Source organism: Cetorhinus maximus, chromosome 15 (genome assembly GCF_964194155.1).
Source record: "Cetorhinus maximus chromosome 15, sCetMax3.hap1.1, whole genome shotgun sequence".
Classification (NCBI taxonomy): domain Eukaryota; kingdom Metazoa; phylum Chordata; class Chondrichthyes; order Lamniformes; family Cetorhinidae; genus Cetorhinus; species Cetorhinus maximus.
The window spans coordinates 107,353,927-107,367,575 of record NC_135893.1 but is presented as its reverse complement, the minus strand read 5'-3'; the positions used below and the strand labels follow the sequence as shown (position 1 = coordinate 107,367,575).

Below are 13,649 nucleotides of genomic sequence, written 5' to 3'. Positions count from 1 at the left end.
GAGTTGGAGGAAACCTGCAGATAAACCTCAAGACTCCTTTATTTCCTTAAAAAAGGAGGAAAGCTGCAATGTCTGTTGTCATTCATTTATATATGATGGCTTTTGATACTATGTGCCCATTGCATTGTTAAGGCCTGGTTAGCCATTTCTTAAAATAATTTTTAAAAATCCAGTTCTTTTTCACGGATGTGGTATTGTGAATTTTTCTGGGGATTTAGTATAGTATGAAGATCAAAGAACATGATCAGCATTTAAACCACTCTTTCCCAGTGAGAATGGTGCATGAGTAGTAATATGTAAAAAAAAATCTAACTTGTGATTCCAACCTGCCCCATTCCCAGCCATTGCAATTTTTATTGTAGTGTCTCAGGCCATCGATGAGGCACCTGTTAAAGGCAAACTGGGGCTGATTTGACATTCACATGTTGTGGCGTGTATCGCCCCAAGGCCAGGCAAGGACTCCTCAGGAGCCTCCCCACCAATCTCCTTCAGAGCCCTCCTACTGATTGCAGGGGACCATTCCCAGGGATCCCCTAGCTACAGCCCCCTCCTGCTAAATTCCCACTCCCATCCACCTGACCACGTAATGAACCTGGCTGGATGTCATAGGAACAGGAGTAGGCTATTCAATTGTCAAGTCTGCTCTGCCATTCAATTTGATCATGGCTGATCATCTTCCTTGATGCCACGTTCCTGCACTCTCTTTTGATGTCATTGGTCTCTAGAAATCTATCTATTTCTGTCTTGAACAAAGTCAATGATTGAACTTCCACAGCCCTCTGTGGTAGGGAATTCCAAAGATTCATCACCCTCTCCCTGAGATTATGTCTCCTCGTTTTAGACTCACCAGCCAGGGAAGACCTCTACATCCACCCTGAATGGGGTCACCCCATATTCTTTGAAATTCTAGGGTGAAACTCTAGGGAATACAGATCCAGTCTCCTAATTCTTTCTTCATAAAATAATCCCGCCATCCCAGGGATTAATCTGGTGAACCTCTGTTACACTCTTTCTATGGCAAATATATCCTTCCTTAGATAAGGGGAACAAAACTGTATACGTACTCTAGGTGAGGTCTCACCAAGGCTCAGAACAACTGCAGCAAGACATCTTTAGTACTGTGAAAGGGGTTTTATTGTTAGAAGAGGTGGAGTTCAAAGGGCCTGGTGATACAATGAGAATTTGCATTCAGAGGGAAAGGCTGGGTATAACCTGAGAGGTTTTGTGTGTGGAAGAGAGGCATATAACATCAAAGCAGCTGTAAGCCTACAACTGTCTGCAAAGGAACCAAATTGAAAGGAACCTCATTTTGAATTTGTACGGTGAAAATGCTTTGCCTGGTGTCTGTTTAAAGTCTATGGGTTGTTGTTGCCTTAGCGGAGATTAGTTTGGGAATTTGTTAAAAAATTATGATAGTACTTTGTAGCCATGTGTGTGTGTTTAATACCTTGTAAATTAACAAATGTCTCATTTAGTTTAATATAAAAACCTCTCGAGAACTGGTGGTCTTATTCCTGAATTTAGAGCTGCAACTCAAAACATACCAATTGAAAATATAGGTTATGACAGTTGTTTAAAATTTCCCTATGGGATTTTAAATAACTCAGTCTTTAAAAACTACTATGTCATAACACGACACCCAGGTCTCTCTGGATGCCCAAATTCCTAACCTCTCACCATTTAAGAAATACTCTGCCGCCTTGTTTTTTCTACTAAAGTGAATAACTTCACATTTATTCACATTATATTCCATATGCCATGTTCTATCCCATCCACTTAGCTTGTCCAAGTCCTCTTGTAGCCTCCTTGCATCCTCCTCACAACTTAGTTCCCACCCAGTTTGGTGTCATCAGCAAATTTGGAAATATTACATCTCTATGTCCAAATCATTTATATAGATTGTGAACAGCTGTGGACCTAGCACGGATCTTTGCAGTACCCTACTAGTAACAGCCTTCCATCCTGAGAATGATCCGTTTATTCCTACGCTCTGCTTTCTGTATGTTAACCAATTCTCAATCCATATTAGTATGTTTCCCCCAATCCTATGTGCTCTAATTTTGTTTACTAACCTGTGTGGGACTTTGTCAAAAGCATTCTGAAAATCCAAATACACCACATCCACTGGTTCCCCTTTATCTATGCTACAAGTAACATTCTAAAAAAACTCCAACAAGTTTGTCAAACATGAATTCAGTTTCATAAATCCATGTTGACTCTGCCCAATTCTACCATTCTTTTCTAAATGTCCAGTTACCACATCCTTTATAATAGATTCTAACATTTTCCCTACTACTGACATCAAGGCTAACAAGTCTGTAGTTCTCCATTCTCCCTCTTCCTCCCTGCTTAAATAGTGAGATTACATTTGCTACTTTCTAGTCCACAGGAACCTTTCCAGAATTTATAGAATTTTGAAAGATGACCACCAATGCATCCATTATGTCTCTAGCCACCTCCTTCGATAATCAACTGGTCCAGGAGATTTACCAACCTTCAATCCAGTTAACTTTTCAAGTACCAACTCTTTACTAATACCAATTTCTTTTAGTTCCTCAGTTTCACAAGTCCCTTGGTTGCTTAATATTTCTGGAAGATTTTCTGTATTTCCTTACGTGAAGACAGACACAAAGTAACTGTTTAGTTTCTCTACCATTGTTTCCCACTATAAATTCTGCTGTCCCCACCTGTAATGGGCCCGCATTTGTCCTTACTAATCTTTTCCTTTCCATGTACCTAAAGAAGCTTTTACAGTCCACCTTTATGTTCCTTACTAGTTTGCATCCATATTCTATTTTCCCTTTCTTAATCATTTCCTTGGTCCTCCTTTGCTGGGTCGTAAAGTGTTTCCAATCTTCAGCTTACTACTTTTTCTGGTATCCTTATAAGCTTTTTCCTTTTGTTAGGAATAATGTATAACTTTAAGTTTAATTTATATTCTGTATTTGGGTATTAAGAAAGGTAAAGCTTGGTTTTAGTTTCATTTAGAGGATTTTGTGAGCTGGGTGCTGTGGAGCCTAGGGCCCTGTTTGTATATATGCATTTTTAATGAGGTTTTACAACTCTTGAAGTGAAGAGACAGGTTGCCAAGGGTTTAGTAGTTTAGTGAAGTCTTTTTTTTAAAAAAGCATAAAGTACAAAAAACCTGTGCTGTTGCCTAGCGACAGTGGTCCAGAGACACACACAAAGACAGGGAAACACAGAAGGGTGGGTAATTAGTGTGTGTATATCAGGCAGAAGGTCTAATCTCTCTAATAATAAATCCTGTAAGCCTGCTGGGGAAATGAGTTTAGGGAATGCATGTGTTTATTCTGAAGTTGAAGTAATAATGAGTTTAGATTGCAGATTTTGTGGTGCCTCAGGAAGAGGTACAGGCTGAAGAAAAGTGTCTGGTGCATGCTCCGAAGTCTGCAGGAAGAAAACTGTTTGAAATTGAGCTAACCCAAGCAAGAAACCTTGGTGTTGAGACAGTGGTAAATCTCCACTGGGGTTTTGTGTCTGTAAGGGTTCCTGGGATAAAAGGAATAGTCTGCGTTGGAATCATTTGCAGGGATCTGTATTGAAATCTTTCCAACCTTTTTGTCCAGTGTAATATAGTTCAGTTTTTTTCTAGTTTAATAAACATTTTATTCTTTGTGTTAATAGTATGCTGGCAGACTCTTGTGAATGTGTTCAGTAACTGACCTCCATGGTTTCTTTAAAAAAAAGGATCTACTAAGCTAGATTTCACTCTGGGATCTGACTTGTCCAGTATTAACATCATCTGGGGTCGTAACATTTTGATCTAATGTAATCTTTAACTTCTTTTGTTAACCACAGTTGATTTACCTTTCCCTTTGGGTATTTGTGCCTTAGAGGAATATATATCTGTTGTAGACCGTGTAGTATTTCTTTAAATATTAGCCATTGCATGTCAATTCTTTTAGTGTATTTTCCCAATCCACCATAGTCAACTTGCCTGCCCCTCACACCTTGATCATTTCCTTTCTTCAGATTTAAGACCCTAGTTTCAGAATGAACTATATCGTACTCAAACTTAATGCAAAATTCTATCATATTATTGCCACTATTTCCCAAAGGCTTCTTTACAGCAACATTATTAATTAGCCCTTTCTCATTACACAACATTAAATCCAAAATATCCTGATCCCTAGTTGGCTCCTCAATGTACTGCCCCAGAAACCTATCTTGTACCCATCCTCCACAGCATTAATGCTGATTTGGTTAACCCAGTCTATGTATACATTGAAGTCATCCATTATTACTTTATTACCCACGTTACATGTATCTATAATTTCCTGATTTATACTGTGCCTGACAGTGCCACTACAGTTTGGCCTTTAAACAACTCCAACCAATGATTGCTGCCCCTTGCTGTTTTTTAGCTCCACCCAAACTGATTTTATATCTTGATCGTTCAATCTAAGATCCTCTCTTTTTAATATAATGATCTCATCCTTTATGAACAGTGCTACGCCATCTCCTTTTCGTCTATCCCTCCTAAATGCCAAATATCCTTGGATATTCAGTTCCCAATCTTGGTCACCCTGCAGTCACATCTCCATTATGGCAATTAAATCATACCCATTTACCTCAATTTGTGCATTCAAATCATCAACCTTTTATCAAATGCTACATGCATTCAGAGAGAGTGCTTTTAATTCTGCTTTTTTAACTTTATTCTCTACTCTTATCCTATTTGATGTTTGCCTATTCTTCGCCTGTCTTCTATTTTTGCTTTCTATTTTTCTGCTTCCTTTGGCCAGTTTTGCTTCCCTTGGATCTGAGCTCCCTCACAGGTTCCCATCCCCCTGTCAATCTAATTTAAACCCTCCCCAACAGCACCAGCGAATCTCCCTGCGACAGTGTTAGTCTCAGTCCTGCTAAGGTGCAGCCCATCCTTCCTGTACAGATCCCACCTGCCCCAGAACTGGTCCCAATGGCTCGGAAAGCTGATGCCCTCCCTCCGACACTCCTCCTCCAGCCACGTGTTCAATCGCTCAGTTCTCCTATTCCTATGCTCACTAGCATGTGGGACTTGAAGTAATCCTGAGATGACTGCTTTAGAGGTCCTGCTTTTCAATCTCCTTCTAGCTCCTTGAAATCTGCTTTCAGGACCTCATCCACTTCCTACCTAAGTCATTGGTACCAATGTGGACCACGACCTCCGGCAAGAATATCCTGCAGCCGCTCTGTGACATCCTTGACCCTGGCACCAGGAAGACAACAGAGCACCTGGAGTCACGTCCACAACCACAGAAACGGATGTTGGATTGGACTCTGGGAACTTCTTCTTAAATGAGGCCTTGCTGTTAAGATCGGTAATGCCTCCACATACCCAATCTCTCTGGGTGTGCTGCCTGCTGTTAGGCACAGAGTTCCCATTCTTCAGTAAAATCTGAGAGCCATCTGTCTTAGCTATTGATTCATATTTTTACCTAGAGTTTCTGCCTAACTTCAGCTTAAACACAATAGTTGCTTGGTAGTACAGAACCTGAGTATTGCTGAGAAAAGAGACAATGCTGTTGAAGTTTTTCACCTTGCACTCATCAGGACAGACACAAGAATGCCAAATTTTAAAGGGAACAATAATTTATACTGCATGAGAAAAGGGGACTGATTGGTTGACAAGTTGACTCTGGTTGAGGTGTTGCCCTGGAGAATGCATCAGGGAACTGTTGTCAAACGGGGGCTGTCCAATCATGGAATCATATCTAACATATTAGGCATTGTGTTCTGAGTTTTGCAAGCACGGTCTAGTTAAGTGCGGTCAGTTTTCTACCTGTCGTGAGCAGCCGAAGGAACTTGCTGTTACTTTTTGCTAGTCGTTGGGACTTACAACCAATGTACCTGACATTGCACAGGCACTGAAATTTATATCCTACAATATGCATTGGTTTGTTAGGCAGAACGTTTCTTTGATTTGATGGCAGCATTCAGTCAGCAGCGTGAAACGGCTACTGTGACACTTAAACTCCTACCCTTTGCATATTTCCGACACATAGATGATATACATGCTATATTTGAATCTGCAGCTGCACGTAAGAATTTCCCACATGCACTCAAATTCACCTTTTGAAATGGAGCAGTCTAATGAGCTCCCTTTACTCAATGCGCTAGGTGAGAATTCGCTAATGGATTATCTACTATTGTCTACTGTAAGCCTACCTTCGTTGGTTAATCAACATCCTGGGGGTTACCATTGACCATAAACTGAGCTCCACCAGCCATATAAATGCTGTGGCTACAAAAGCAGGTCAGAGGCTGGGAATTCTGCAGAGTGTAACTCACCTCCTGACTCCCCAAAGCCTGCCCACCAACTACAGGTCACAAGTCAGGAGTGTGATGATAAACTCTCCACTTGCTTGGATGAGTGCAGCTCCAACAACACTCAAGAAGCTGAACACCATCCAGGACAAAGCAGCCGCTTAATTGGCACCTCATCTGCCACCGTCAACATCCACTCCTTCCACCACCGATACACAAGTAGCATTATCCTGCAGGATAATGGCCACACCAATCAGATCGTTGGTCACTGTGTATTGCACATACTCACAAGTGGGTCCAAGGCTGCTACTTTGGAACCTGAAAAGTGCCCAGTTTACCTTAACTTACCCTGGAAGGGTAAGATCTCAAAAGTTTGAGCAACTGGTGAAGCTAGTCATTTCACGCTGCTACTATGCAGTGGCAACACGAGTGGTATTTTCAACTAACAGGATGCTGCTATCAAGCTAAAAGGACTTTCTACCCATCACACAAATGAGTAATGTGATATTTGAATTTCAGTGTCAGTGTGCTGCCAGGTGTGCAGGCCACATGTCCCATCAACTGGTGGATTGTATCCCACAGCATGTCTCTTTGGCTGTTCACAATAGGCAGAGTATTGACCATACTCAACCAACTCCTGCTTGCAAAACTCAACACAATGTGTAACATTTGATGTGATTCCATGATTGGACTGCACTTGCTGAACAATCCCAAGTGTGCTCCAACAGCCAATTTAAGATTATCAGTTGGGCTCACAATGTCACTCACTTATGCTTGCTAGAAGTTACGTATATTCATACAGGGGACCTGTCTTCTGCAGGCAAAAAGAACGTGTCCAGGCACTGAATCTCTTTTGAATTAAACTAAAGTGTGCATACTCCATGGCAATGCCCTGACCAATCAGAGTCGACTTATCAACCAGTCCGCGCCAGTATAAATTGTTGCTCCCTTTGAAATTTGGCATTGTTGCATCTGCCCTGAAAGTCCTGATGAAAAGCTTCAACAGCATACCTCCTAAACACAATACCCAGAAATCGTATTAAAAAGTGCCCTCACCTGTCTTGTCACTTCCACTGCAGGTCATGCCAGCAGCACATGATTTATCCACATAATTCTTCTTCTATGGTTTGGAATTTCTGTATAATCAACGAGACCTCCTCCAACCAATGTGTCAGACTCTGGCCTAATTTATGAGGTGCACCTGGGGTAAAAGGCAGCAATTGTTGCAGGGTGGGTTGGCTCTGCCCTTCAGTGACTTGTCACTCGGTATCTTAGGTGGGGCGGGAAGGGGCATGCAGCGGAGATGTCACTTCACTAAAATGTCTTATGTGAATGCCTAGATTCCATACTTGGTGATGAATAAGCCTGGTCGTATTTGAGCTTTTAGAAATCAGTATAGTAGGAATGTTGCAAACTGCCTTGTATAAGTCTCTTCAACACTCTGAAAAGTAGTTGTGTATCACCAAGGGGGGGCTAAAAACCCGTGAGGGTCCAGAGTGGAGGGGCTAAAAACCCTCGAGAGTCCAGAGAGCGGAAGTGCTAAAAACCCGCAGGAGAAGTGGCAAGAGTTTGGAGAGCGGAGAAGATAGCTGCATCAGAACTACGTTCGAAAACAGAAAATGAGATGTGACATCACAGGAAACTCATAAGTTGATTGGCTGGTGAGTATTGCTGTTTTGTTACGATCCCAGCTGATGTTACTACTGGACAAGCCAGATCCTAAGGTGGAACCCAGCTTGATAGGACTTAAGGGTGGAGTTTTACAACCTCATCATGACGGAAAATGCGGTGAGCCATTCATAAGTCCATTGACTTCGGCGGGGCCGTCAAATTCCATCAGGGTAAAATACCGCACTAACTTTTATTTTTTATTTAGAAATGTGGAGGGTGGCTACTGACCATAGTTATAGGAGTCAGCTGATGAACTTTTACTTAAAAAAACATTTATTAAACAAGAAAAGATGAACTATATTACAATACTCCTTCACCGACAACTATACTTTTACAGTCAGATGCAGATTCAAAAGGACAACACATGTTACAAAATCTATCTTATATTCTAATATTCACAATAAGCATGCCGTCCATGTAAACCAATAGATGACCTCTGGCCGTACACACCACACTCTGAACCCAAGAGTTTCCAATCTCAAGGCTTGAAGTGCTCGCCTTGGAATCTTCTCCTAAATGACGCTTTCACTTGGATGTCTTTGACAAGGATCCATCTCCAGGGTTTCAACTTCTCCTTCTGATGTTCTCCTCCCCTGAATCTCTGCACGCATTCTGGCTTCACTTTCCATGCACTCGCTCAGATACTCAGCCGTGCCAACAGAACACCACTGCTTCACAGGCTCGTAGTAAGGAGTTACCAATCTTTGGCTGTCTCCTCGGATCTTCTGGCTTCTCGCAAGCCCACTTTGCCTTGATTCTGCTCCCCGTAGCTTTGTCTTTTAATTTGGAGCTTTTTCCACTGAACAGGGCTGGTTCAGATTCCTGTTCTTTCACCTTGATTTCACTGCTTTCCTGGCGCTACCTTCTGTCCAGCTCACTGGTTTTTGGGATTTTCTTTTTTTTTTGGAGGGGGGGTGGGGGGGAGGGGGGAGGGGGGGGACGGGACGACCTGCTCCCTGCAGCTCCTTTTTCTGCCTGCTTTAGCAGTTTCTGTGGAATGCTCCTACCAGTTGAACTCAAACTGCTTTTCTGTTTCTCCCTGTCTCTCCTGTTGCTAGGCAACAGCACAGTTTTTCTACTCTGTTTGAACTTCCCTAAACCACTTCAAAGGTCATAAAAAGTCTTTAAAATGCACGTATACAAAAGCAAACCCCAGACTTGCAGGCAACATTCTAAAGTGACCAAAACCAAGGTTTTCTCTTCCTTAACACACACAAATACATATAAATTAAACTTAAAGCTAAAACTTAAATTGCTTTAAGTTTAACAGAAAGACATACACATATAACTTACTTAAAACTAACTCTAGTTCCTAACACTATTGCAATACTTAAGAAAATGGATTCATTGAGACCCTCTACTGCTAAAACAATTATGGTTTCCTTTTCAATAAAGCAGTGTGGACAAAAGAGAAAATGGATCAGATTTACAATCTTAAAATAGCTAAAGAAGTTTTAGATAATGCGTCTAAGGTACATTTGCCAGTTGTTTAACATGCCCGTAGATGATCCAGCAGCTCTAACAGCGATATGCACCTTGATTAATGCAAATATGAATTTAAGAGTTGGACTGTGTTAAATTATCCTTATTATTATAACAATATTATTTCGAATCATTGGCTGAGGTTTCATTCAGTTCAAACAATCTACTTTTATCAAAGCTCACTTACTTAATGCTTACCCAACTAGATACTTTCTACCCTTCAATAGATCTGAATATATTACAAAATGTAGACGGTGTACAGTTAATGAGACAATTTTGCATATTTCAGGTCGTTGTTCATACATTAAAAACGTAAGAATTCAGTGACACAACAAAATTCTCCATGTTTTTAAGGACATGGTGATTAAACATGGGTATACAGTTTTGTTGGAGCCATACATCAGAACAGATGAGGGATCACTTTTTAAACTGGATTTAACTGTTTGTAGGGGTGACGTGGTAGCCGTTGTAGATGTCACAGTAAGGTTTGAAGATAATGACAATTTGTTAAAGAAAGCACAGGATGAGAAGGTTAAGGGGAAATGATGGCAGAGTGGTATTGTTGCTGGACTTTTAATCCAGAGACCCAGGATAATGCACTGGGGACCAGAGTTCAAATCTTGCCACGGCAGATGGTAGAATTTGAATTCAATAAAAATCTGAAACCATTGATTGTTGTAAAAAAACCCACCCTTTGAATTTTACCTCAAATCAAAGGTAGTGAAAACACTCTGGTTGTAGCTGAGGCTCTACTATGTGAGAAAATAAAAATATGCAAAGGTTATTCATTAAAAAAACCCAAAAGGTAATTATGTAAATCCAGCAATAGAAATTAGAATTGATTCAGGGAGACATTGTCATTTGACACATGAACGTGACAGGTTTGATGTGGATGATCGACTAGCCAATCCAATTCATTGATAAAAACTGGAGGGATAGATCTGTCCTGAATATCAGGCAATGATGTAGATTATATACATCCAGACTCGAAACGTCAACTGTCCCTCTCCACGGATGCTTAGACCTGCTGAGTTTTTCTAGATATTTTTGTTTTTGTTCTAGATGATATACTGGTTTGACTAGGGACCTCGTGCATTGTGGTAGACTTCATTGTATAACAGACACCCACCTAACCACATAATGATTAGTTATGATGGGACGCTAACAAGTTCCTAGTAAGACAATGCGATGCTAGGTTTTACATTTATTGAATGTTGGATATTTAACTGCATATATCAAGGCAGCATTAGCTGCATTTCAGTACTGAATTATTTAAGGATGTAAATCTTTGAGAAAATCTCAGAATATCAGTTTACAGTTGTGATTATTTTTGCAGCAAGGTCGTGACAAACAATACCTTATCAAAAAACTAACAAGGGATTCGCTCTTTTTGAAGAAGTCAACTACAGAGACAAACATTTGGGAGAACTGAAATAAGACTGTTCAGAATATACAGCAATACATAGACAACAGAAGTATGCTATGTATTACAATAGTTCAGGAATTTTTTTGTATTTCACAATTTTACAGAGAACGTTTTCTGATTGTTCTGTTACTGAACTATAAGGTAAACATTTTGGGGATTTCTTTTCTCTTGAAATTTTGCCTGTACCTTGTTAAAAACCAAATTGTAATTCTGTTACATGAAAGCTTTTACAGGCACAAGTTCTTGCAAATGTTGATATTGGTTTTTTGTTAATCATCTGGGAACCATTTTTTAAAATTAGCTTATTTTACCTATTTGTTACTCTCTTTGTACATCTGATGGTTATTATACTATTATTTCCTATTTATTAATGCATATTTCCTTTAATATTTATGTGTGTAGTAATGGAAGAATTTCTTAATACTGTGAAGGAAGCAGTGCTGGTAATGTTCACCGCCCAAATACAACGCTACAGACTACTACCCATTTCCACTACCTCTCAATTCAGTGTTCAAAACTTTGCTTCAAAAAATCCTAATAACTGTTTATTTGAATATACTGGTTCTTTACCTGCACCAAAGTTTTTACAGATTACACTTGTCTTGTTTATGAAATTAAGTTAGATGTTTATTTTAATACTACTACTAGCTTCCTGAGAGACAAATGAAAACATACAATCAACACTTGACACACTATGATGGACAAAGGAGCTGCTCAGAATGCACAGATTTTAAAATTCCAACTCCACGCTGTGGATATTTGAACTTGAGTATTCTTTCTGAACTCATGTTGCTGCAAACACCTCTCGTATTAGCTGCACCTCAGCACCAATTTAAATATCATTCAACGTAACCTCATATGCATCTTCCTGCTACCCACGTCAATTCCTATCCGCTTACCCAGGGTATCTTTGTCTTTAGTAAATTACCTAGGCATCCTTGCAGTTCATGTTTAAAACTGGTGGAAAAAAATCTGCTTGGAGCACACAATATAGCTGGATAGCTCCACTCAAATAGCCTCAGTTTTTAAACGATCCCAATTAAGGGGTTGCATTTCAATGGGAGCAGGGTCCTGATTGCCTGCCATAACTTGATAAACATTTGAGTTATACTTCTGGCATTTTCATTGAACTTTCACTGAAGTTACAATGCACAATCAGGAGACCCTCCATTGAAATTAATGATGTGTCTGTAAATCACAGGAGATAAATGTAGTTATTACAAAAAGTGTAGATTTATCCATCTACTTATATGTTATTCTATCAACAGACTTGCATTTAGTTTGTACTTCCTGTAAGTGCTCTTACTTCTTGTAATGTAGTTCTCTATCACAGTTTGTTGATAACATGTCTTTTATTATTAAATAGCCTCTTCCCTAACTCTGTGACCAACAGCACAAGAGATCTGCTAATAATACTGGGCCTGATCTTGCTGGAAAAATATTGTTATGTTAACACTGCTTGCCATTATTTATGTGCAATTCAGCCAGCAAGTTCAGGATTGTTCAGTGAGTTGCAAGTCTCTAGAACTTGCTGGTTTGTGCAAACAGCATCTCACCTTGGCCACACAACTTGCTGGGTTTGCAAATTAATTAACCATTAAACGCAGAAAGTTAAGTCTGGTATTTAAGATGCAAGTGGCTTTTTTTAATAAGTAGTAATTGTTAATGCAATGCTAATCAATATCTCTGGACCAGAAATGGATTAAAATGTTCAATCTCATTCCTGCATGTAGTCAATTGCTGTTAGAGCTTTGAATGTGTTTTTTTTTAAATTATTTCTTTCCATCTCTTCTTTCTCTCTCTTAATCTAATCATTCTTTCGTTCTCTCTGTTTCTCTTTCTGTAGCTGTTCTGATTCCCAATTCATCATCCTTCTCTGTGCTTATGCTGTTTCTTGTTCCTTAAATCTCATTGGTTAAGGAAATATACTGTTGGTCTTGCCATTCACTAAGATGCCCCATTGCCCTCACTCTGTCATTATCAGCTTGCGGCAAGTTATGGGGTGAAAATGTTTTGAGCTGGAAGAAGTCTAACTATTGGTGTATGCCACAAGATGCCCAGCTCCAGAAAAATCTGTCCCTTTTTAAAAATTGTTCATCACATCAGATTTCAATACAAATCAAAAATAATTAAGAGAAAATCAAAAAAATGTTGCCTAATGCCGTGTGCTTCTGACATGGTGCATACACCACTTTCCAATTTGCATAGTTCCTGAGCAAACAATATCTAAACCTTAAGTAAAATGAGCTTGTTTTCATTCAACAACAATTGCACTTTGTTGTCTAAAAGAGACACATCATTTTAGCAGAATAATGCAATATATTGCATTCATACTGTTACCAAAAATATGTATTACAAAATTGACAGCATATTTAGTTTTGTGGAAATTATCTGATCATTATGATGTTACTGCTGATTTTTACTATGGGCCTTGAGCTTTTTATTCGAATCTACTGCAGTTCCACAAGCAATGAATTATCAGTTGCAACTTTGCTAAACACAGAGTAATAAAATTAGAGCACCAATGGCTACAGTCTCATTCCTCTCAGCCAACTGGGGTGTTTTGGCAGAGAACATAGTCCAGTTGTATTACTCATCTGAGTAGGTGTGTGGTGCAAGATCAAATTGCAACAGAAAACCTGGATAAACTTGCTCACACTCGAGTTCTATGATTTTTCCTACTAGAAAATGGGTTGTGGCTCTATTTGGCTCAATTATATCTTCCAAATCCTTTAACCAAAGCTTTCTTGATACTGTCATGCCCAGTAAAGGCATATCCTATTCATAATTTTTAAAACACCGC

At 39.6% G+C, this 13,649-nt stretch overlaps 1 protein-coding gene across 1 annotated transcript in view; it reads left to right on the top strand.

Moving 5' to 3' along the window:
• The window catches only part of tmc7 (transmembrane channel like 7), an 80,463-nt gene extending 67,099 nt beyond the window's left edge, over positions 1 to 13,364 (top strand). Inside the window, exon 15 of the mRNA XM_078559170.1 lies at positions 10,757 to 13,364. Within this exon, the coding sequence (XP_078415296.1) occupies positions 10,757 to 10,852 (96 nt within the window). The 3' untranslated portion in view covers positions 10,853 to 13,364. The remainder of the gene's footprint in view (positions 1 to 10,756) is intronic.
• The last annotated feature ends 285 nt before the right edge of the window (positions 13,365 to 13,649 follow it).